This window comes from Acinonyx jubatus, chromosome D3 (assembly GCF_027475565.1).
Source record: "Acinonyx jubatus isolate Ajub_Pintada_27869175 chromosome D3, VMU_Ajub_asm_v1.0, whole genome shotgun sequence".
NCBI classification, from domain to species: domain Eukaryota; kingdom Metazoa; phylum Chordata; class Mammalia; order Carnivora; family Felidae; genus Acinonyx; species Acinonyx jubatus.
In genome coordinates this window covers 70,877,381-70,902,645 of record NC_069392.1, presented here as the reverse complement: position 1 = coordinate 70,902,645, position 25,265 = coordinate 70,877,381, and the positions used below count along the sequence as shown (strand labels likewise).

At 37.8% G+C, this 25,265-nt stretch overlaps 1 protein-coding gene across 2 annotated transcripts in view; it reads right to left on the bottom strand.

Annotated features, from left to right (window-relative positions):
• The window catches only part of DCC (DCC netrin 1 receptor), a 1,130,837-nt gene that overhangs the window by 17,516 nt on the left and 1,088,056 nt on the right, over positions 1-25,265 (bottom strand). For both annotated transcript variants that reach the window (XM_027068985.2, XM_027068988.2), the window contains exon 27: positions 16,437-16,649. In XM_027068985.2, the coding sequence (XP_026924786.1) occupies positions 16,437-16,649 (213 nt within the window). The remainder of the gene's footprint in view (positions 1-16,436; positions 16,650-25,265) is intronic.

Sequence of the window (25,265 nt, the reverse complement as noted above, 5' to 3'; positions counted from 1 at the left end):
TCCTCCCAAATTGATTGTTTATTTTTTTCTAACTTTTTCTAACTCTATTTTCAAGAAGAAACAACAGGTTTGAGCTCTTTGTTTATGTCAATTCATCAATTCAGATAGTTTATGCTCATAGGAGAAAAATTGTCAATTATATTTTTTATGAAAAATAGGTTCAAAAACCTTTCTGTATTACCTCATTTTTGCTATTCTAGTGATCAAACTTCAGAGAAGCCCCATTTTGAATTCATAAAGAAATAAGTGATCCTGCATAAAATTTCCATATGGTTTCATGAAAACCTCAGAAAAATGCAGAAACAATGCAGAAATCCAGACATCAGTCTCATACAACTTTTATAATTATGTACTCTGTGGGGAATGCCATCATTCTAAATTCATCTGCATTAGTATGCAATAGATTAAATTTCTGGTATATTTCACATGATGTATAAATAGAATGATTTTTACTCTCCAAAAATCAATTTATTTTGTAAATATTGGAAATATCTCCTTTTATAAAGACAATTTGCCATAGAGGATTCTGTTTTTATAGTATAACCTTGATTATTCAGAACAAGATTTCTTAATATCCTGTAATACTCGATTTTTAAAATCTGGTTTTGTTCATTAATAGAAGTCACCAAATCTCTCTTTGTCTCTGTCTCTGTCTCTCTGCCTCTCTGCCTCTCTGTCTCTCTGTCTCTCTCTCACACACACACACCCATACACACACACACACACACACACACACACACACACACAAATGGATATCTAGACACTGTGACCATAAATATAACTTCCAGATTACGTTTTGGGGTTAGTGAACTATCATATTAACCCAATCTCTTCCAACTTTTACAAGTATACCTCTCAGACTGACCAAAGCACAACATGAATAGTATTCATGTCACAAGAACATTTTAAAACCTTAGAGAAACTTAATTAGTTAATGAGGCAATCATATAAGTCAATGATCATATAATTTAAAAATATTTTCAACTGTCAGAGTTAAACGCCATCACTGCTTCCACCCAAAAGAACATGTGTGCCATTAAGGAAACCGGCTTAAGTGAGCATTTCCATTTTCTCCATCAAGAAATCAACTTCTTTTCTGTATTTTGCTGCCATATTTTTAGGGGTGGTCTATCTTGCACATTACCTATTTATTTATTCACCATGGCTCTCTCAGACATCTGGCTTTTGACCTCACCAATCTATAGAAATGTCAGATATAAAGGTCATAAATACTATCATAATTTTTCAGCCTAATAGGTATCTTGCCTTGTAAACCTTTCTACAGGATTTGTTGGTATTATGTTTTCTCAGTTCTAAGATTCATAGAAATATTCCTGAAACCAGGATACTTCTTACAATTGATTCTGTACAAATACTATAGTTTTTATTTTTTCCCTTATGATTATACAATCAAATCAGTGGAATACTCCAAACACAATAGCATCTTATACACTTGCTGAAGTATTTAGGGGTAAAGTGAATGGATGTCTGCAATGTCCTTTGAAATGCATCAAAAATTAAGGTGGATGGATAGATGAATAGATATATAAGAGGCAAAAATAGAAAAAAACATGTTAATGATAGAATCTAGGTAGTGGGTGTAGGGAAGTTCACTGTAAAATTTTTCTGAGCATTTAATATTTTTATAATAAAATATTAGAAGGGAAAAAGAACTATGGGAACTTTGCATCAAGGAACCATTGTATTTAAAACTGTCTTGTCCTTGAAATTCTTTCCCTTCCTGGCTTCTAAAAATTATACCACCATTGTTATCCTACCTCTGGTACCTCTTTCTTTATTCCCTCATAAAATGCAGATTTACTTTAAATTTCATTTTTCAAATTTCTTCTTTTCCTTCAAATTCTTTTTCTGGGAGTTGTCATCTATCTATGAGGCACTAAAACTTTCACCTCTCTGAAAACGATTCTAGGATCCACTTTTCAGTTGTGACTCCATCTTGAATTCCTACCACTTCCCCACATCCACAGTATATCTGCATTTAGATGTCTCCTGCCCCTTCATGCTCAGCAAACTCTACTCTCTCTGACTCTCCCTTTTCTCTCAGAGAGTACCTTCTCACTCACTTCCCTCTTTCCATTTGTTTATAACTGTGGTCCTCAAAACATAGGATTCAGACAACTGAGCCACCTTGGACTTCACTTTCTCCCTCATTCTTCATAGCCAATTATTCACTCAATTGCCTGTTTCTTCTTTTGGAAGATACGTCCAGCTGCTGTCTCTTTCATCTATTTTCACTTCCATCAATCCACATTACACACTTTCCATCTTAATCTCAGTTTTGCATTTGATCCTCCTAAGTCACTACTCTGCCCTTTTCTAGCTTATTATCTTGTGGTTACTCTAGGAATCATCTTCTTTAGCAAAAGAGATTTACCTGTAGATTCTGAAAACATGTTGTACTTTCTCATCCCTGGGATTTTTTTACTCACTTTGGTCCTCCTTCCTGGTATAGTTTTGTGATCCTCCAGCAATCAGGGAAAGAATATTACCGCCATGCAGCCGTACATCCTGTCCCTGCACGTTAGTAACTGTGACCTTGGAGATGTCATTCAACTCTTCTATACTCTGGGTTCATTCCATAGAAAAGACATGGCTACTTTACAGAGATGGTGTGGGATTTACGGACAAGGCCTGTGCAGAATGGCATCTCCACAGTCCTGAGTTTATAGCTATCATAGAATTTCTAACTGATAAACATTTTTTTATTATAAAATAATTTGTATTTTACCCTGAGCCATCCAGAAATGCAATTTCCTGAGAACAGTCTATTCCCCAAAGCTACTAGTTAATTGAGATTTTATTCTTTATTTATAGTGGAACAAAATGTCAATGAAAAATTCTGATGAATCTTTGTCATGCTGGGCCAAAAAGAAGATCTCTTCAAGCCCATATATGGGAAATTATTTATAAGGAAAATATGTTCCTAAGCAATGTTTCATAAAGTTTTCAATATGTGACATGTTCTGCAGCATGAAGTTTCCGAATATCTCATATCTAGAAAATGATTAGAAGCTAGTTCCAAAAAATGGGCTATGGGATATCTTGTAATAGGCTAAGAAATAAGCCCATAGCAGTATCTCTGGGTTTTGACATCTATATAGATATTTATTTTAGTCTCCAATGAGAAATAAACTTTCTCTGGTTGGATGTGTTGGGCCAATTCAAGTATGAAAAATATGTAATCAATACATAATTGGAAAGGAAAATGAAAAAAAATGTGACAAATGCCAATGGAAATATAAGTAATACACAGAGAAAACAGAAATTTAAAAAGTCCTTTTTTTTTCTTTTCCTCCTGTGAACATATCTGGAGTATTGTGTCATCGAATAGTATTAGCATATCTGGAGAAAATAACCTTTCTCTTTACATGTTAAAGAAGATGCTAAAATTGTTGAGTGTGTATATCTGTGACATTACTAATCATATAATCATTGGCCCTTTATGTATATGATTATAATATAGTTGTTCAGGAAAATAGGCTTTGGTTTCAGAAAGTCCTAGGTTCAAATCGTGGTCCTGCCATTTCAATACAATGTAACATGCAATTAACTATTTTATCTTCTTTGATCCCAAGGTTCCTCATAAGTCACCATGTTCCTCTTTGTGTTTCTGTGAAGATTATATGACATAGCAAATTCATGACTAAGTCCTTGCTAATGGTCACTGTCAGACATATCACCACGCAAACATATCACCATGGTTAGAATCAGTTCATTTTCTTCTTGAGTATCTACTGACTGGGTCCCAGCACTTATTAGGCTTTATGGTGCTAGTAAAGAATACTGAAAAGTGGTGTCTATTGTGATCTTAAATGTTGGTTTGCATGTAAGTGTGAAATATTTTGTTAGAATCATACTACATATAGAATAAATAAAGAGATCAAATCCGAGATTAAATGCATTAATTTAATTAGGAAGGGACTGACTGTATGGCATCTGGAAGACAGTGAGAGCAGCGGAACTGGAGCAGCAGAGTGGGACAGAGCCTGCGTAGCAGATGTAGCCCTCACCTGGCAGGGGGTTAGCTTTCAGGAACTGGGTCCTGCACCATCTGTCTAACCCGGGAGCACAAGGAGAAAGGTAAATATGTGCGGAAAATTCTAAAACACTAAAAATTTTTAAGCACTTTTCTCATGGTACTTCTCAATATTCTATCGTTATTCCTCTCTCTGATCTGCAATTTCTCAAATACTCACCAACTGGTAGGTGCTTGCATAGGACCTGTTACCATTTAAATTAAGAAGCTGTGATGGGGGTGGGGTGGACACACCACTAGAACCTTCTAATACAAAAGTAAGAAAAAGAAAGAGGCCAGGAGGAGAGGAAAATGAGAAAGAGGGGACACAGAGGGATGAGACTAATTGCTCATTTATTGGAGAAACAGGTTCTTTTTCTTTAAAAACTCCCCTCTTTCCCACCTGCTCTGTACTATCATAAAGCCTTCTCAAACATATATTTACTCCTTAGAATTATTTAGTACCCAAGAAATGATTTGTGATGATATTTTTCAGGATATCATATAATACATCCTCGCTACTCAAAAAAACATTTCTTTTATTACCTCTCATTCTCTGTGATTTATATTACCACTGTTTATAGGTTCGCTTACCCTACTACCACCAAAAAATTTTGTAAAACATTTTTTATAGATTTCATATGCTAGTCATCCTGGTGTGACACTGGCTGAATCTGAAATCTTTATTGAACGACGAGTCACCGTTTGAGGAAATGTGTGTGTAATCATTCGGTCTCTGCTGAAGTGCTTTCTGTGGCACAGCAGAAATGTGGGATGCCACGGACAGATTACGACGACCTCCTTAAAAGACAACACACTACGGTTTCCCACAGAACCTCCGCTTCTGGAGAAAATTCATCACAGACAGTTACGAATCTTATCTACCAGTCTTCATTTAAATAACGACAAAAGAAGAGAGAGTTTCAGAAGCGGGATCTAAGATAGTAAAATATTAATCTAATTCCTCGTTAGGCACTGACAGATATGCACTAAGGCCCCAGGTGTTTGTACAAGAAAGTGAATGACTTAATTTTGCAGAATTTCATTTGAGCAGGGCCAAAACGTTCAGCTCCTGGCCTGAGACTCCACAAAGTTACTCCACTAAAGGCTTTTGGATTGGTCTAAAACACAAAATGAAGCAAAACAATAACACTTTGTGGTTTACACCACAAACAGCTGAGCCTAAATGCAAGATGATGACACAGTGGCGGGTTAAGTGGCCCTTAACTTACTGTATATCATGAACAGTTTGAGACTAACAAAAGCTATAAACCCACTCAATGGGAAAAATGTATGTGCACGTGCGAGGGCATACACACACACACACACACACAGGTGAATTTAATTTCACGTGCGCTACCAAACCCAGGAGTTCTTCCATGAACTGCAGGTGAAGGACACATGATATGTTCTAGAACCTCAGTACTCAAAATGTGAGCTACAGAGGGAAAGCATCAGCATCTTCTGAAACCTTCTTAGAAACGCAGAATTGCAGGCTCTCCTTCAGAGCCACTCAGTCAGAGCCTGCATTGTAATAAGATCTGCTGGCGATTCCCAGGCATATAAAATTTGAGAAGTACTTTTAGATAGTCATGTTTATGGAGAGTTTAGAATTAAAAACTGACATGTCAAATCACATTTAAAATGGAATCCCACTACAGTGTTCCTAATAAGACGAAATATATTATTTGTAAGTGAGAAGACAAAGGTGTCAGTAATGTTTTACATATGTTCAGTGAGAAATAACTTCTTTTTCCCACTTTCAATAGCTCAACTCCTGCTCCTCATTTCTTTTATTTATTTATTTATTTGGAGAGAGAGTGAGTGCGAACAGGGGAGGGACAGAGAGAGAGAGGGAGAGAATCCCAAGCTGGCTCTGTGCTAATGAGGCTTTTGAACCCACAAATTATGAGATCATGACCTGAGCCAAAACAAAAACTCAGACACTTAACTGACTGACCCATCCAGGCACCCAGCTCATCCTCATTTCTTACCCTTCCTTGTCCTGTTTTCTCTTTACAGAGGGTTAGCACAGGGAATAGCTAAGTCAGATATTAATAGCTGGGATCTAGAAATTCCATAGGCTTTAGTCACATTAAACTGGGAAGGAATTCAGGAAACGTAGTGTTTCTAAGAGAGAAAGTCAGGCACATGACCATCAAATCTACCTTTTGGACATAAATCCTTACTGGGTTTGAGGAATGGGCCTTCATAACAGTTGGTGGAGACACAGATTAAGAAATTGGAGGGGGAATGCTATTTGATGCAGTTTCGTCATTTAAAGGGGCTGGTGGGAGCTTCCTGGATGACAGACATATTTATAATTTGAGAACAAGACCTATGCAACTGGAAAGGCCGTGCTTCTCTCTAGACTCAGGAAATGCTATTCAGGCAGCTCTGAGATGCCACTCTGCTCTTTTTTTTTATTTTTTTAATGTTTATTTATTTTTGAGAGAGAGAGAGAGCGTGAGTGGCAGAGGGGTAGAGAGAGACACACACACAGAATGTGAAGCAGACTCCAGGTTCTGAGCTGTCAGCACAGAGCCTAATGCGGGGCTCAAACTCACGAACCGCAAGATCATGACCTAGGCTGAAGTCAGACGCTTAACCAACTGAGCCACCCGGGTGTCCCTATGCCACTCTTGTTTGTTCACCATTCTGTCTTCATGCAAGGGCTCTCAGTTCACTGGCTGCCCTTTCTCTGTGAAATACTTGTGGTGAAATATAACGTTCAGGAGTTAGATCTTGTTTCACCAGCCACGAAAGCATTAAAATTTACTTTTAACCCCGCTTCCACATGATTCTACAGCTTCTGAATTTAAGTTGTTGGCAACTCCACAGGCCCAATTTATAAGGCAATGTGGTCTCCAGCTTATATCAAATCAGAAGCTGCTGGATTCAGTGCTAACATTTTTAACTAGTGTAATTCATGTTTACATGAACAAACCCCTTCCAGAATAGATCTTACTTGAGCCATTTATAGTTGTGAAAACTGGAAGCATAAAGAGGTTAAATTACTTATTTGAAGCTAACCCAGCCAATGAGCAAGGAAGCTGGGTCCTAGAGTTTTCTTATTTTCTTCCTGTAAATGCTTTTTCAGTTGCATTTGGCTCCAGCCAGAGAAGAGACCTGGAAGACTGGGGTACACTCCTCATCACATGCCACCACTGTCCTGCCTTTTGTCCTGCACTAAGCAGCCTATTTCTATGAACTAACTGACGCACCATTCCAGAGAGCTGAAAAGAGAATAAACAAAGAACTACAATTTTAAATGCAATGCCAACTGAAACTCAAGTTTAAACTGGCAATCTCAGCCTTGAAAGGTAGACTAGGTCAACACATTACTATAGTTTGAAATATGCTGTTTCTACTAAAAATCATGGCTCAGGTGACCACAGAAGTACAGAGATACAAACAAGTGGGTAAGAGAATGGGGAATGTGGAAGAAGGATGTTTAAGGAGGGCACTTTGGTGTCGATGTGAAAAGAGCATCCTTGTAATTATCATTACTCCTAATTCCTATAAGCCTCTGTGCAATTATGTCATAATATGTCTCTTGGTTTCAAATCAATAGGGCTTGCTTATCGTTGTTTTTCACAAGAAGAAGAAGGAGGAGGAGGAGGATGAGGGCAAGGGGAAGGGGGAGAAAGAGGGGAAAGAGAAGGAGGAGGAGGAGGAAGAGTACAAAGAGGAAGAGGAAAGGGGAAGAAGAGGAAGAAGTGGCAGCAGCTTGTTAGAATTCCTTTACCACAAAAGATAAGGACATTCTTTACGGAGAGTCTTGACGTTCCAGTAGATAAGCAGACTGGCAATAAGAACATCCACCCTAGCTATGAAATACGCAGGCTGTTTAACACGCCACTTGAATTCTGTTAAGTTCCTGCCAGTAAGATAAACATTATAAACATTCAGAAGGAGCAGAGCTCTAGATGATTTTAACAATGGTTTTCTCACTTTATTTTAATATCACAGAGCTTTTGCTTTCAGCGTGTTAGATTTTTCACAGCACCTTTTCAGGAGTCCATCAACACAGAGGTTTATGTGAACGCTTTTCATTTGTTTCAAAATTTCCCCTGGCTCCTGAACAAAGCAACTGGAAGCTGGTATTAATTGATGAACTATAAGGAACTCTGTCAAATAACTTAGAATACTTACAATGCACACTATGCAGTTCAGAATCCATTTGAGTGAAAACCTTTCTCTTACTCATACTTTTTCACAAAGCAAACAAAAAGAAAAGACAGAGAGAATATCTATCCTTATGTCTGCAGTAATTAAGACTTATTAGAATTTTGTATGTTTCATTCTTCTTTAAAGACGAAAGCCTATCAAATTTCACAGGTGAGAATAAATAGGATTCAGGGGAGCAAAATTATACCCAAACTGACATAATGGAAAGACTCAGGACTCTATTTCCACTGATCTGCACTCCTGCTTTTTATGAACAAAGCAGACGTTATTCTCCACTGCAGTACGGATGTTAAATTAGTGAATACTTTCCAGGGGTGGTGCCTTCATTATTGTTTTCTCTACTCTATGCAATTTAATTCAGTGTTAGAATAAGATGTTATTCAGAGTTCAGAACATAATGTTTTATGAACAAATGACTGTGATTTTGGAAATGATTTCAGCTTACCTAATCCTTATGCCAATTCTCAAGTTGCTTTGCTTCACCTACAATCATCATTCGACTTGAAAATGAAGACCTGAAGTCACTTTCTGGCTCTTACCTTTATTGTTCTATTCTGATCAACTCAATAAATATTTATTGAGGGCTCACGGTGGTTTATGTAAAGGTCCCAAGGATAATGGCACATGAGCCTCGAGAAGTTACAAGTTATTCAACCTCTCTGAATGTCTATCTCTTCATCAATAATGATTATAGTTACTTCTCCGGTAGGCATGAATTCACTTGGAAATGTGAAACTATAAAGTATAAAAGGTGGTAAAATCTAAAGCATTAACTTTTTAATTTCACATAAGCTTATTTAATTTTTATTTTTTGAGAGAGAGAGGGTGCAAGTGAATGAGGGGCAGAGAGAGAGGGAGACAGAAAGAGAGAATCCCATGAGGGGCAAGATAGAGATGAGAGAGAGAGAGAGAGAGAGAGAGAGAGAGAGAGAGAAGCAGGGCTCACCCAACACGGGGTTTGAGCTCACCCAATGTGGGCTTTGAAGTCAGGAACCATGAGTTCATGACCTGAGCCAAAGTCAGATGCTTAACTGACTGAGCCATCAAGGTGCCCCTCACATAAGCTTATTTAACAAATCACTTTGATCCTCAAGATATTTCATAAATAACAAAATTTATACAGTAGTAGTTAACCATGTGATCTCTGATGTTCTTAGGAAATCTGAAAGGTATGTTTCCTGCTTTGAAAACAACCTATTGCTATCCTTTCCCTTGTCATTCTCTGGCACTCATGAGGCCACCCACTCCCAGCAAAATTCCAAGGACATTCTTAAATTATGTGTTTCAAATTATGTAGTGTACTTGGTAACAAAGTTTTGAAAATAGATTTTTTTCATTTTCTCTTATGATTATGTAGGTGGTAATTCAATACTTTAACCCCAGAGTTTAATTGTATTAGGTTTATAATTAACCTCAATTTTATATATGATATAACCACTTCTGGTGCAATATTTTTCTTTTTTTTAAGCAAGCAAAAGTTTGATTGAATGAAGTCAAATTTTGACTCAGCTGCGGTCATTCACCCCCTCCTGCCAATAGATTTTTGCAATTCTAAAGAAATGCCAACCGTTTGTTTTTCATTCTCATGGACGGACCCTCACGTACTCTAACCCCCATTCTGAGTCATATTCTCATGTGTTTTAACTTTTATCTTTATGTTACACTTCCTTTTATTGTTCTTTATTTTTATCACTGGACTCCAAAGTCCTGGCTATCTGTGATGTGTGGTACAGAAAACAACAGATATCAGCTCCCTGGTTCCTTACCTCCCTGAGAAGGGACACTGACAGGTTGGACAGGTGAGTTTGAGCAGAGAGGAACTAGTCCTCAGTCCCTGGTGGACACTACTCTTGCTAGAAGTCCTTTCCTCCCTCTAGCCTACATGAAGGAATAAAACATTTACTCAAATGCTAAGCTAAGTAACTCAAACTACCTTCTATAAAACAGTCTTTCTTCAGGATATTTAATAACTAGCATCATCCTAAAGGCCCTCTTATAGGGAAAAAAGAAGTTGACCTAAGAATAACTATTCTTAGTTAAGTAAAGTTAAGTAAAATCCTTTGTTTCCCTTCAATGTTCTATTTCTCTGAATTCTTTAAACTCGGCCACTAGCTCAATTGTTGACCTTGGGCAAACTGCTTAACCTTTTAGGATACGGTTTTGTCATTTATAAATGAGACACCAGTCACGTGACTTACTCCTAGTGTTTCCTCTAGCAACCATTTTCCTCCCTTGGAGGCAATTAAAAAAGCTCTTTCCTATTTAAATAGTGGAACCCCATTCTAGAATAAATAGTACTTTATTAAAACACCAACTAGGCTCCAGAGTCACAAACATTAGTGATACATAAGGCAAATTTGACTTACATTTTACTAAGGGATAATTAAGGATGCCTAGACCAAATCAAATCAGACTTCATCTATTAAAAAACAAAATCTGTTAGGAATGAGGACAGGACAATTTCAAGGAGCTACCTGCAAAAACAAACAAACAGAAACAAACACAGATGAGTTTACATACGAGATGAAGTTTAACAGGAGCGAGTGTAGTTTTCCTCTCTAAAATGGACTGGTATTGACCCCAATAACTTCAAATCAACCCATCTCTCCTACTTAGCTGTGCAAATGATTTATTTGACCTGACCGGCCTGAAAAGTGACCCTCTTGTTTCACCTGTTTAAGAGTGTCTGATCTGCCATGACCCCTGTCTGTGACCAATTCCAGCAGAATGGAACACTCATGTGGTATCCTTGATGAACACCCCCAATGGTGGCCTACAAGTGGCTCAGGGAATGCAAGTGTATTAAGGTATTGCAGTAATTTATTGGCAGTTTTGTGTGATGGCATATTTACTGAAATGAGGCCTGTCAAAAAGATCAGGTTATGGCAGGAACACATGATTTCCCAACCAGCCATAAAATATAAATCAAATGCCTTTTCTGTCCACTGTCAGCCACCTCGACCCACTCCTTGTCCTCTGTCCTCAGACAGATTGAAGCACATGCCACAATTTGCAGAGGAAAAATCAAACTCAATTTCGTAGTACAATGAAGTGAGTTTTGGTCTTGTCATGTCCACTGACATATTGATTCCTAGAAGATTGAAAAGATCAGAATGTTCTAGGTTTTTGCTTTGTAAATAAAAACGTGTAGAAATGCAATGTGTAAATAGAGGCCAATAAAATACATGTACCCCTTTATGAAGATACAAGAACTCCAGGGGGCGAATGTTGGAAAACAGTTACTGTTTAGTATAAAAGTCACTATTTAAGAGGTCAGATTTTCTTTCTCTTTAGAATTACAGCCTCAGAAGACAAATGGTCTCCTAATCCAGGTTCATTTAAAGTGCAGCTGATCACTTCACAGCTAAAAGGCATTTTTAACTAGTGAAGAAAAAAAAAAACAACAACCCTATCTTGGCCCTTTGTAGAATTTATGTCAGATCTATAATGCCATAAGCACAACACTCCATCAAACATTTTCTATTTAACCTGAAAGGGGATGAAGCCAAATCACTTATATGTCCACATCTGTGATTTGCAAAGTGCAGTGATTGTAGTCTTCCTGAAATGTGTAAAGACCGCACAGTTATTCACTGTGGAGCATTAAAAAAATGGAACCACTTTATCACGAGGTGATGATGAAATTGTGAGAAATGCCACAAAATACTCTAGCCTAGTAAGCTAAATTTCTAACACGGCAGGTGGAAAGGAAAAATAAATGAAGGAATGAATCGGTGTTTTCAGGTAGGCAGAATTTCAGTCGTTATGACAACAAGATGACTTTCTAATTACCACTCACTATAAAAATACTGCAAAAGTCTCCCCAACTCCGTGGAGATGGTTACTCATAGTATGTGCTGCTGTATCCTTCACATCCTGCAACCACAACTCTGTGTGCCTTACTGGAAGTCAAACTGAGGCACAGATCAATCATGCTGCCCTTTAGAAAACACACACAGGAATATGAGTAGGGAATGAGTTTCTTCCTTGATCCTAATTTCAATGGTTTCAAAGCAGAAGGAGCTTCTCATTTGGTGTGATCTTTAAAAATTATGGCAATGCCTCACATTACCATATTCTGAAGTAATTACTCGCAGTGAGTAAAGATAAATTCATTAGAAATTACGCAGTCCTTTATTGTGAAATCCAGAGTAAAATTATTTCAGGTATTTTTTTTTTAAGCCGACAAGAGAATGACTTTACTTCATCAATCAGTTTGACTAAAGTAATGATTTTCTTAGAATTAAAATTTGTTGAAAGCTCTAAGTATTTCATCTTTTAGGCTAAGAAGCATGTAGTTAATGTCACAGCTAATACATTTGTCAGTCTGCTAATTTTCTTTTTCTATTAGAATAAGTAAACATCAGCCCTTTCTTAAAAGCATACTATTTACCATGTGTCAGGAGCAATGCAGGAAGAACTTATTTGAAAATCATGAGGTAAGACATTATGAAATGAACAGGAATCACAGGGAGACAATGAAGGAGAAACATGAAAAGGAAAGGCATTTAATAATTCCAAAGTGATGGCAGGATATGCCTCAAGGTGAGGGGGCGGGGAGGGTGACATTTAAAGGAGAACCATGAAAATATACAATCAACCAAAAACTCCAAGATGTCGGAAAATATGAAAGAAGAGATGGTTTTTAAGAAATCATTTAAATAAAAACAAGAACAATGGTTTAAGAAAAAAGAAGGCTCTTAAGTGTACAATGGAAATAAAAGAAAACGAGTTCTTGCCCGCATGGCATTAGATCAGAGAATGGTTCTTCAGATATGCTTATTATTTGAGAGAAAAGGTGTAGAGAAAGCAGAAAGGACTCTATTTCCCATCTTTTAAAGACACAACACACTTATTTATCCTACATTGTGTCAGACTTTGTTTAAGGTCGCTTGGGTAATATTGTAACTGGAAGAAAACAATAAAGAGTAAATAACAATGCCATTGCTTTATTCTGTCTGTTGTCAGATGTTCTTTCTAAAATTAGGGTTCTTTGTTACCATATCTCTGGAGCATGGGTTGATTTCCAAACATTGTATTCCAAGACAAATATTTCTGCCACAGTAAATTTTCATGTGAAACAGACTTCAGAATTTTATTTTCGCCTTTTTTCAATGTGAATCTTTACTTAATTGATCTTTACTTCCAACTAGAGAGAATAGTTAACAGTATAAAGTGCTTTGGCACATTAGTTTTTTTGTGTTATAAAACTGGTGTTCTTTTGCATAAAACAGTTAAACCTCTTATGTTTCCTCATTAAAATGTGATGAAGAAGGCTTGTGAGGAATTGGTATTCCTCAACTCAAAATTATTTCAGATGTTTTTTTTTTTTTTTTCTGTTTAGCAGTTTTGGCCTGATTTGATGTAATAAGTTTTTAAAAAAAATTTACCTTTGCTGTTGTCATTAAGTTAGACACAAGCTAAGACGTACAAATGAGTTCCTAAAATTTCAGAACTCATGCTTTCTGTAGTCAGAAAAAAAAAAAAACCAATGGGAGAAGATTCATCACTCAGTAGTTGTGTACACTTAACTATGCTACTTAAATTATCTGTGTCACAATTTCTGTATCCATGAAATGGGGTTAAGAAAGTAGCTACCTCACAAAGTTTTTCTGAGGATCAAATGTACTGTTACAAGTCTTCAGAAGCATGGCAGCCATATAGCACATGTTCACTAAAGAGTTAGTTATTGTTAATAGTTGCAGTTTACCTGCTATCTATCCTGAATACCAGTCATTCCAAGGTCTATTCTCTTGGTTGGTATTGCAGTGGGGAACAGTGCAATCAGAAATCACCAGTCAGTGTGCTCTTGATGCAGGAATTTCATTAAATGAATTCGCTTCCTTTATACTTGTCCTTGTCTCAATTAGCTAAGACCTCGTAGTTTCAGGGCACTATAAAGTAGCAGACTCTCCCCATAATGTGCATGGAGTGCATAGATGTGGGGGATGGGAGAGGGGATTGGGCAATACAGATCTGCTTTAAATCCTAGTGTGGGCTTCTTTTGGATTTGAAGATCTGTTTCCTGTGAAATGAAGTCATGACCTCCATTGAGCCTATGTGTCAGAGAAGACCTCATCCATACATCCCAAGGGATGGAATCCTTCCTGTGCTCCAACCCACCTCCCAGGGTCTGGTAGCTGAGCATCCACACCACATATCACAGGGAAGGAAGAACACCAGAGGGCATGAACACAAATCAATTTATATGGTACCAGGAACACAATATGTTCTTAATACTAAGGTAACAGTCATAATCACAATAGTATTTTTTCTAGTTTTGCAGTCATCTTGAGGCTTATAAACTAATGTAGTGACTACAACTACTGTAGGTATGGATCTGAGTAACAGAAACTTAAACATACTTGCCAAATAGCAGGTTGACCAATCCAACTGTGTCTATTAAGGGGGCCACCTCTAATTACTTGGAACCATTGAACTTTATTCTCTTATGCTTGATATATTGGGCCTGTTAAGAATTATTCCAATAGTTCAAATACTTTTAAGCACTACATAGTTCTTTATCTTTATGTATCTACTTATCTATTTATTGGCCTATCTTTCATCCTGTCTGTTGATCTTCTTTCTTCTCCTTCTCCTCCTCTTCCTCCTTCCTCTTCCTCCTTCCTGTTCTTCTTTCCCTCTCTGCCGTCCCTTATCCCCCTTAATCCCTAACAGAAACCAAAAGGAGCTCTGGATTAGCACCACTAGATGCCAGATGAAGTGATAAACTGAATACTGCATTGGGAACTGGGGACTCTGGTTATCATCTATGCCGATTGATTTTATTAGAAAGGCATTCTTTAAGGTTGGTGTTCCCTAATTCCAGTGTTGGGTGTGTGTGTGTGTGTGGGGGGGGGTCCCCCCACCAACACTAACCAATTCTTAGGCACCAGTAGAGTATCTAAGAATTCAACTCAGTTCTGACGTGATCTATCCAGAAACAGTATCAGATTTCACAGGTTAAGAATTCAACCAGACAGGACTGCCTCCCACTCCTGACTTCAGATGCCAGTCACAAGCTCCAGGCTGCTATCTGTGCTTCTGAGCTACAGGCTACAGGTGGTTCCAACGACCTCCTCTTAGTGTGATTAATTTTCTAGAGTGGCTCACAGAATTCAGGCAAACACATTTGCCAGTGTATTAAAGGATATGATAAAGCCAGATGAAGAGATACATAGAGCGAAGAATGGAGAAAGGGCATGGAAGTTCTATGCCTGCTCCAGTCACATCATTCTCCCCAAATCTCCACATGTAAACTAACACAGAAGCTCTCTAAACCTTGCCCTCTTAGGTTTTTATTCAGGTTTCATTGCACAGTCATGATTGACTAAGTCATTGGTCATTGGTAGATTCCACCTCAGCCCCTCTCTCCTCCCAGGAGGTTGGGAGTGGGACTGAAGTTCCAACCCTGTAATTATGTGGTTGGTCCTCCTGGCAACCAGCCCCCACCCTTGGGGGGGGATATCCAAAAGTCATGTTCACCCAAAAAAAGTCATGTTCATCAACATAATAAAAGACACCTTTACCCCCTTATCACTAAGGAAATTCTAAGGGTTTGGGGAGCTATGAGCTCCAGAGTGCCCAGAAACTGTGGAGGAAGACCTAATATATATGAGAAATATATTTTGGTCATCTGAATGACCACATATGTATTTCTCATAAAGCCCAATATCATAGGCACCGCAGAGATGCTACTTGCTATCTAAGTTTTTGGGTGTTTTTATTCGTAAAATTAAGAAGTTGGACTCTACCCTGGTTCTGATACTCCTTTCCGGCCCTGGAACAGTGACATAAGAACTTCCAGAAGATGACTGCTGAAAGGCACAAAGCAGAATAATGGGATTATATGCCTATCTCTAAAAAAGTGGCTTTTCAGACCTTTGTACCTTTACCTCTAGTCTTGGAGTCTAGCCTTAAATTCTAGGATCCACGTGGCAGACTAATGAACCAGAAGATTGTCCAGCAGGGTTCAGGATCAATGAACAACTTTTCAAAGGAATGAAGGGCACCTACAACCATCCGGTTGCTTGCCAAGGCAGGTACTTAAGAGCTGTTCCATAAACATCAGTAACAGACAGGAGCATACTGGGCATGCAATCAGTGGTGAACAGATATATTGCACCCGGCCTTCTCAGGAACCCTCATGCACTTAAGTAGAGGCACCAAGGATAACAACTACTTAAATATGAACAAATGAGCATTTTACCTGGCTGAGACAACAGTGGTGTGTAAGGGACTTTCGGTTCTATTGCACTCATTGGTGGAGGTAGCAAAGGGTTAGCAAAGCTGCGGAGTGGGTGAGTTGGTCGAACACAGGCCGTGGGGATGGTTCTGCTTGGTGCCTCCTCACTGCTGGGATGCTCAGGCTGTGCTGGGGGCAACATGGGTGGCTGCTGCGTGGTTGGTCCTTCACTCACTGCTGCAATGGAGACAAGAAAAGCCATTCATTATTCCAGGACAGAGCTTGCTTCCCCTAAGTCAGCTGATGGGCCTCTGAATCAATTCAGAGAAAGAAGTCAGGATCTGGACAATCTTTTCTTCTAGTTATGAACATTCTCATTCCTCTCCCTTCATACATTTCTGGGATATAGCAGCCCCACCCCTTTAAACAGTGGCTATAGATCCAGCAGGACAGGGATCTATCTTGCAGGAAGAATAGTAAAATATACACAGCATTGACTCTATTGCCTGAATTGGCGGGGCCCTGTAATCATAAGTGATGAAGCAAGAAAAAAGAGTTATTTCTCCTTTCACAAGGAGCAATGCCAGTGAAATTCAATATCCCAAACCCAGCTACAGCTGCATTATTATCTGCCAGCCAATATGCCAATTTTTTCTGCGATTTAAACATGCCATGTCAACTGTCAAACAAATCAGAGTTACCAGGTGTTCAAGGCATTGCTAATAAAATGATACAAATAATAGCCACTATCATTGTTTTCCAAAACAAAAAAGAAGCACATCCAGCTAAAAAGTTATATGAGAGATGACTTTGCTGGAACAAGTTGCCTGAATGCAGGATTGTAATTTTTCCTCTTTGGCAGCAAACCTCACAATTTTCAGTCAGCTTACTATAGTTGAAGACGTTTCACATAGTCATGTGCGACTGCCGTTGGGTATTTGGACACTTTTATATACAGAGACACACCTTTTCTCCAGAGACCACAGTTGAGTCAGACTAACATATTGGCAAGACAGTTTCTTATGCTAGGGAACTGTGACTTGACTTTATCCTTCATGTTCAAAATCACCAGGTCCAGGTGAAACTGTAAATGAAAAGAGCTGGATAGGAGGTATAAGGTTGATGAAATAAGAGTATTTCTGATGACTTTTTTTTTTTAAAGAAAGTTCTATTGGGTAAGTGGGAAAAATGCAATGATAGGAGATAATATCTCACTTTGAAAGAGAATTTTTAACCAGGAAATATTTCAAGATAATTAGTTTGCGAGATAATTTTGAGACAACTCTCTGGGAGGCTCAGTGAGGTCAGCAAAGGGCAGAGGAGCTAGAAAGAAAACTTGATAATGCTGAAGGGAGGAGAGATTAAAGATGCCAAAGATCAAGACATTATGTTAAAGATATGCAGAAGTGAAATGTGCCTTCAGAGGGTATTTGATATTAAAACTCATTTTTCTATATTCAGAAAGGTTAGAGGTCTTCTGGGTCACTGAGAAGCCTCCAGACTTAACCCGTTCAAAGATGGAGGCAGGGAGACATAGGGTTGGCTGAGGACAGGATGTAGCCATAAAGCAACCAGAGCTAGTAAACAGGCAAAGTTGACAAAAGATTTGTTCAAAGAAAATGTAGTCAAGACAGCAAACTGGAGAGAACTCTGGGGGTAGGAGGAGTATGAGGAAAAGTGCTTCCTCTTTAAGCTAGGAAGTCCTGTCATGGAGAGGAGGGGTGCATGCATGCAAAATATCAAGATTAAAAGGTGGGGCTGCAAGGAAAACATTAAGGCAAATCCTTGGTGATGTGGATTCTCACAAAAGGGCAGAAGGCATGGAGACTTCAGGCAGGTGCTTATTAGGAGCTAAATTGTTTGTAGGAACATAAAGGAGAAAAGGGCGCCTGCCTGGTTTAGTCAGTAGAGTATGTGACTCTTGATCTCAGGATTGTGAGTTTGAGTCCTATAGTGGATATAGAGATGACTTAAAATCTTAAAAATATATATATATATATATATATATATATAGGAGAGAGAAACAGGTGTTCTTGTATTCAAATTACACAGTCTTGATTGAATACAAGAACACCTGTTTCTCTTTCCTTCCTATTCTTAGGAACCCCTGGCTGGCTCAGTTGGAAGAGTATGTGACTTGATCTCAGGGTCCTGAGTTTGAGTCCCACGTTGGGCAAAGAGATTACAAACAAACAAATAAACAAAGAAATAAATGGAAACTTTAAAAACTGTAATTAGATGGTTGACAGTATAGTTTTAGAGACAAAGAAAATTATGCTTGTTTTACTCTGGACTCATATTAATCTAAAGGAGAAAATGACCAATGGTCAATATCTGAATAAAAATATAGTATCTCTTAGCTTTAGATCAGAGAGAAGCAGATGTAGGAGCCCAGACCTGGGTCCATCTTCATCACCAATGGGCTAGTTTTTATTACAGGTCCATATCTTCCAGGGAAAGAAATTTCATAATTTTCCTTAGAAATCTGCCTTAAGGGGCGCCTGGGTGGCGCAGTCGGTTAAGCGTCCGACTTCAGCCAGGTCACGATCTCAAGGTCCGTGAGTTCGAGCCCCGTGTCAGGCTCTGGGCTGATGGCTCGGAGCCTGAAGCCTGTTTCCGATTCTGTGTCTCCCTCTCTCTCTGCACCTCCCCCGTTCATGCTCTGTCTCTCTCTGTCCCAAAAATAAATAAACGTTGAAAAAAAAAATAAGAAAAAAAGAAATCTGCCTTAAGTAATTCTATTGAAGATGGATTGTAATAAATCCATATATTTTAAAAACTGCTTTAACCATTAGAGAAATAATAATATATTGTGTGATATGTTTCTTTATTCCATCCTTCATATTTTCCTGTTCTATTGCTTCTACATTTTTGAAATAAAAAAGATCTATGTTAAAATATTATTGTGACATTAAGTTTAATAAAATTTGCTTGCACTTTTTTAGTCTTCTAAAATTTAGTTTCTCAAAATCCTCAGGCTTCACAGGAATTTTGATGACATCATGGAATGTTCTGTGGCCACTCCCATTCCTATTCTCTTTAGTGCCATTGCTCATTGGCATCTCTAAAATTACAGATTCTCCACATGCCCCATCCTCCATGCCAGGTCTTCAGGTGGCCACCATGATTTGCACTGGGAAGATATCTGAGGGAAGTAGTGGGAGCTCCACACAGATAGAGAAGATCTTGGGGAAATCAATCTCCAGCACCAACCATTATGAAAAGGAAAGTGCCTAATCTAGTGCTAGGTGGAAATGGGAGATGAAATGCATCACTAATCCACAAGGGACTATTTCTGTTTTGTTCAAAAATGACAAGTTTGCTTAATACCTAGTACAATGGGCAAGGTACAGATTCTCCATAGACAATTCATAATTATTTTATGTGGAGCAGAAGAAATGCTTTCAGAACTGGTTGACGTTTGAGGCAGTCCAAACTCTTGATGCAACAGCAATGGCTCCATAGGAGAAAAGCCCTCATGTCAGATGAACCCATTTGGCCAGTTCAGGCACCTGCTTCAAGACACCTGTGTGAAACAAACCGGCTCAGTGATACGATATGTAGATGGGCAAAGAGCTCTGAAAGCAAAGAAAACCTCTCTTTTCCCAGGAAAGTATAGCCACCTTGCAATTCAGAAAGTAAAGTGAGAATCAAATATGTGCTGGCAAGGCACTGGTTTTCAAATGATGAAGTAGTGGGAATGCATTGTACAAATAGCATACAATTACACAGTAGAGTCAAGTTTCAAGGCACTTTATAATAATTAATGTCAACACAGAAATAATTGCTACAGAGTATCTGGTAAAAATATTGTGAAAATGGAAATGAGGATTTTTCTTCTATCTAAAATTGCAATATTTGAAAGAAATGTAGCACACCAATAGCTCTACACAAAGACTTTGAGACACGAATGCTTAAGGAACCCAATTCCCTCATTAATCTCAGAGCAACATCATGCAAAATTCCTGAGTAACCCCAGTTCCTTCCTCACAGGGTGGATTCTTGCAAAGACCCTAGAGAAAAAGTCATTAGCTCCAATGTGTCTGTGATTTTATCTAGGTCAAGTCCCATTATATGATTTCCAATTTGGGGGAGAGCTGCCACAGAAAAATAACATGGGTGAAGGTGACCAGCCTTCTCATTAACAATGACAATACACAAACTAAAAGGAGTGGTAAAAAAAAATCATCTAATCTCTAGTATCTACCTGTTTCAAAGATGAGAAAATAGTGGCGCCGATTTTATAGTGACTTGCAGAAATGGGGCAAGACTATCTACTGGTTGAAGTTTTCAAAATATAGCACTGTTTCTTCTTTCCCAGGGACAGTTTGCCTATTGAAGCTAAGAACAGGACTACAATTTATTAGTAGGAAGAGGAGATATTTGTCTGTCACAACTATATATAAATCTTTATCAGTGGATCACCAAACGTGTGTAATGCAAATGTACTATATCCTGTATTTTTCTTTTCCTTGTGGTAGGAGAGAAATTCAGCTTTATTTTTGAGTTCAGAAAGCAGCAGATCTTTGAGGGCAGAGTTTTAGTGATTCATTTCTTGTGCAACTCGAAGGTCTTTCAGAAAACTTTGGAGGAAGGAGAGTCTCCACATTTGGCACAGATTTTTCTTTTCCTATGTGTGACTTGTTGTTTCTCAAGGTGACTAATAAGACATCTCCAGCCAGAGTCATGAAATGTTTTCTGCTTGAGAAAGAACACGGGTGTTTAGTGTTCTCCAAGGCATTTAGAAGCCGATACTGAATGGCTGGAAGTTAACTGGTTCTGACAGTGATTTAGAGAATATTTAGTTTCCTCGAAAAGAGGGTGCTTATTTTTTTTTTCTTTTCTAAGTAATCACTTGGAAACACAGATCTGTTCCTATTCCTTTTGCACTGCACATTCCTTTTGCTCAAAAACCACTTGATGTATGACTGAATGTGTATTTTAAAAACCTGTAAAATCTTGGCCAGGAGTGGTATGTCCATGCCTTTTGATTTTAGATCAAGTTCAAAAATTACTATGCTAAGCACTCTGTTAGGAATCCTTTTTTTATATAACTTAATATAATAGTTATATATTTTATATTTATATTATATATTATAGTTATATAATCACCCTTATTTAATAATCCTTACTTTAAAAGAAATTAATGAAATTTTAAAAATTATTGAAGAGACTAAATGTTTCTTTATTTCATTCATTTATTTACTCATTCATTCATTCATTCATTCATTCCTTTATATCTAGTAGACTTTATTTTGTAAAAGCATTTTTGGTTCACAGCAAAACTGAGTAAAAGGTACAGCGATTTCCAATATGCCCTCTGCTCCCGCATATACAGCCTGCTCCACTATCAAAGTCCTGCACCAGAGTGGTACATGAGACTGTAACCACAGATATAAACCAATCTGTAGTCCCTAAGCACAAATAAAAACACATTTTGTCGTAGTTCACTTAATGTTGTTTGGATTGGCATGCATCACTGCAATCTCTGCCTCTGTTGTCACATAGCCATCTTCTCCCTGTGTGTCTGAGTCCCTTCTCTTGTAAGGACGCAAGCCATATTAGATTAGGACTCACCCTAATTCAGCATGACCTCACCTTAACTTGATAACATCTGAAAAGATCCTATTTCTAAATAACATCTCATTCACAGTATTGGAGGTTAGAACTGCAACATATCTTTTTGGGAGACACAATTCTATTCATAAAAGTCTGCCCTCTGGCCCCCAAATATTCATGCCCTTAGAGGTCTGGGTCTATACAATCTCTTCAGGCAGACGGAAGACAGCCATGTGAGGGAGGCAGATATTGGAGTTCCAGAAGCCAAGGGACACCTGGGACTACCAGAAACTGGAAGAGGCAAAGATGGATCCACTCCTAGAGACTTGGGAGGGAACATAACCTTGACAACACCTTGATTTTGGAGTTCTAGCTCCGGAACTATGAGAGAATAAACTTCTATCATTTTAAGTCACCTGGTTTATGGTCCCTTATCAAGGCAGCCTAAGAAATGAATGCACACACTGTGGAATGATCTGAAACATAGACTCTACAACGAGAAATGGTGACACACCCAAGTCCTCCTGGTGAATAGTAATCTGTGGTAGATTGTATTATTTGTTCACAATTCACCCTTCCCTCCCTTTCCCTGTGAATTCTCTAGTTCATGTTGGGTGGAATATATGTATCTCTATCCCATTGGTATTGCGTTTCTCCGTGTAACTTATTTTGGCTGGTGGGGAAAGAGGAGAAAATTATACTAGATTATTTACTATTTTTGCTTTCATTGACATTTAACTTTTGGAATGATTATCCCTGTGATTCAATGAGGCAGTTTTGCATGTTGCACCAAATCAAGAGGAAAAACAAAGAATAAATGGGATGCTGAATTCTCAGAAAGAACTATGTCTTTAAAAGAGAAAAAGAAACTACAGGAACACATCATGAATCAAATAAAATAGTTAACTTCTTAAAAATAAATGAAGTGAACTTTGGCTTGTCTTGGTCTTGCTATGGTGGAGAGTTAAAGGTCATTTTACACATTCTTCTCATGCTTCATTTTAAAGTCAGAGAATATAGATGAAATCAAAAGAAAACACTAGACAGTGATATGATGAGGGAAAAGCTAGACTAAAATTATAATCCCCTCTTTCTTTCTGGGGAGAGTACATTTCAGAAGCAGAAGCAGGGCCTTGTGGCTTCTGAATTATTTGACTGGAATTCTTTTCCTAGTTGTCCTGGGATTTGGAAATTTTTGCTTCCTAGACTTCCCATATCTTCCTCGTTTAATCCCCTTTGATATGGTTTGGGGAATTATTTTTCCTTCAGTTTTTGCACACAACTCTATTATGTAGACACGATGTGCAGTGAGAAAAGGGAAAATAAATCTAATTCTCTCTTGGCAGATTTTTGATGCCTTTTAATTCTAACCTTGCTACATCTAGACGATTTATGATTTCTTAGCGCTGTCCCTGTTGGGTTGGAAAAAATATAGCTTACCTCACAAATATATTTTATTGCTGTTACCATCTTATCTATTACAAAACATCCTATCTCACATGAGCTGCTGAGTCACCTGTTCCTAACTAAGGGAAGAAAGCCATAAAATCGATTTTAAACTGCTGTGCTCGAAGAAAAAAAGAAAAACAGTCAAATGGTATAGGAGAAACCACCAGGGTGTATACAATAGATTGAGAATCTCTCTCCATACCTACCTTCCTTAAAACAAATGAAATACTATCCTTAGGATATAAAATCAACATACAAAAATCAGTTGCATTTCTATATGCTAACAATGAGCTATCAGAAAGAGAAATTAAGAAAACAATCTCATTTACAGTTGTATCAAAAAGAAAAAAAGCACTTAGGAATAAATTTAACCAAGCAGGTTACAGATCTGTACATTGAAAACTATAAGACATTGACAAAAGAAATTTCAGAAGACATAAATAAAAGGAAAGATAGTCATGGGTAGAAATGACTATGCTCATGGGTAGAAAGAACTAATATTGTTAAAAATTTCTGTACTACCCAAAGTGATCTCAGATTCAATGCAATTCTATCAAAATTCCAATGGCATTTTTCACAGAAATAGAACAAACAATCCCAAAATGTGAATGGAACTACAGAAGATCCCAAAACAATATTGTTAAAGAAGAGCAAGGTGGAGGTATCACACTTTCTGATTTCAAACTACATTACAAGGATATGATAGTCAAACAGTATGGTACAGGCATAAAAACGGGCACACAGATTAATGGAACAGAATGAAGAGCCTGGAAATAAATCTATGCATATATGGTCAATTAATTTATGCCAAAGAGCTAAGGATATATGGTGGGGCAATAATCTTCAATAAATGGCACTGAGAAAACTGAATTGCCACATGCAAAAGAATGAAACTGGATGTCTTATGCTGTACACAAAAATGAACTCAAATGTTTTAAACACTTGACCTTAAGACCTAAAACTGTAAAATTCCTAGAAGAAAACAAAGGGCGTGAGCTCCTTGACATTGATTTTGGCAATGACTTTTTGGATTTGACACCAAAAAGCAAAGGCAACAAAAGCAAAAATAAACTGATGAGATTGCATCAAATTAAAAAGCTTCTGTACAGCAAAGAAAACTATCAACAAAAGAAAAGTCAACCTATGGGATGGGAGAAAATATTTGCAAACCACATTTCTGATAAGGGGTTAATGTCTGAAATATATAACAAATTCATGCAATACAATAGCAAAAAATTAGATTAAAATGAGCAGAAGCACTGAATACACATTTTTCCAAAGAAGACATGTGAATGGTCAACAAATATGTGAAAATACACATATATGTGTATTCACACATATGTCAACATATGTGACCTTACTAATCATCAGGGAAATGGAAATCAAAACCACAATGAGATATCACCTCATACCTGTCACAATGGCTATTGTCAAAAAGACAAGAGATCATTGTTGGAAAGGATGTGGAGAATAGAGAACCCTTGTGCACTGTTGGTGAAAAGGTAATTGGTGCAGCTACTATGGAAAACAGTATAAAGGTTCCTAAAAAAATTAAAAATAGAACTACTATATGATTCAGCAATCTCACTTCTGGGTATATATCCAAAGGAAATGAAAACAAGATCTCAAAAAGACGTACATACTCCCATGCTCATTGTAGAATTATTCACAATAGCCAAGATATGGAAACAACCTAAGTGTCCATCAGTGGATGAATGGTTAAAGAAGATGTGGTCTATATACAATGGAATATTACTCAGCCTTGAGAAACAAGGACACTTTTTTGCAGCAGTCTGGATGGACCTTGCAGGCATTACCCTAAGTGAAATAAATCAGGCACAGAAA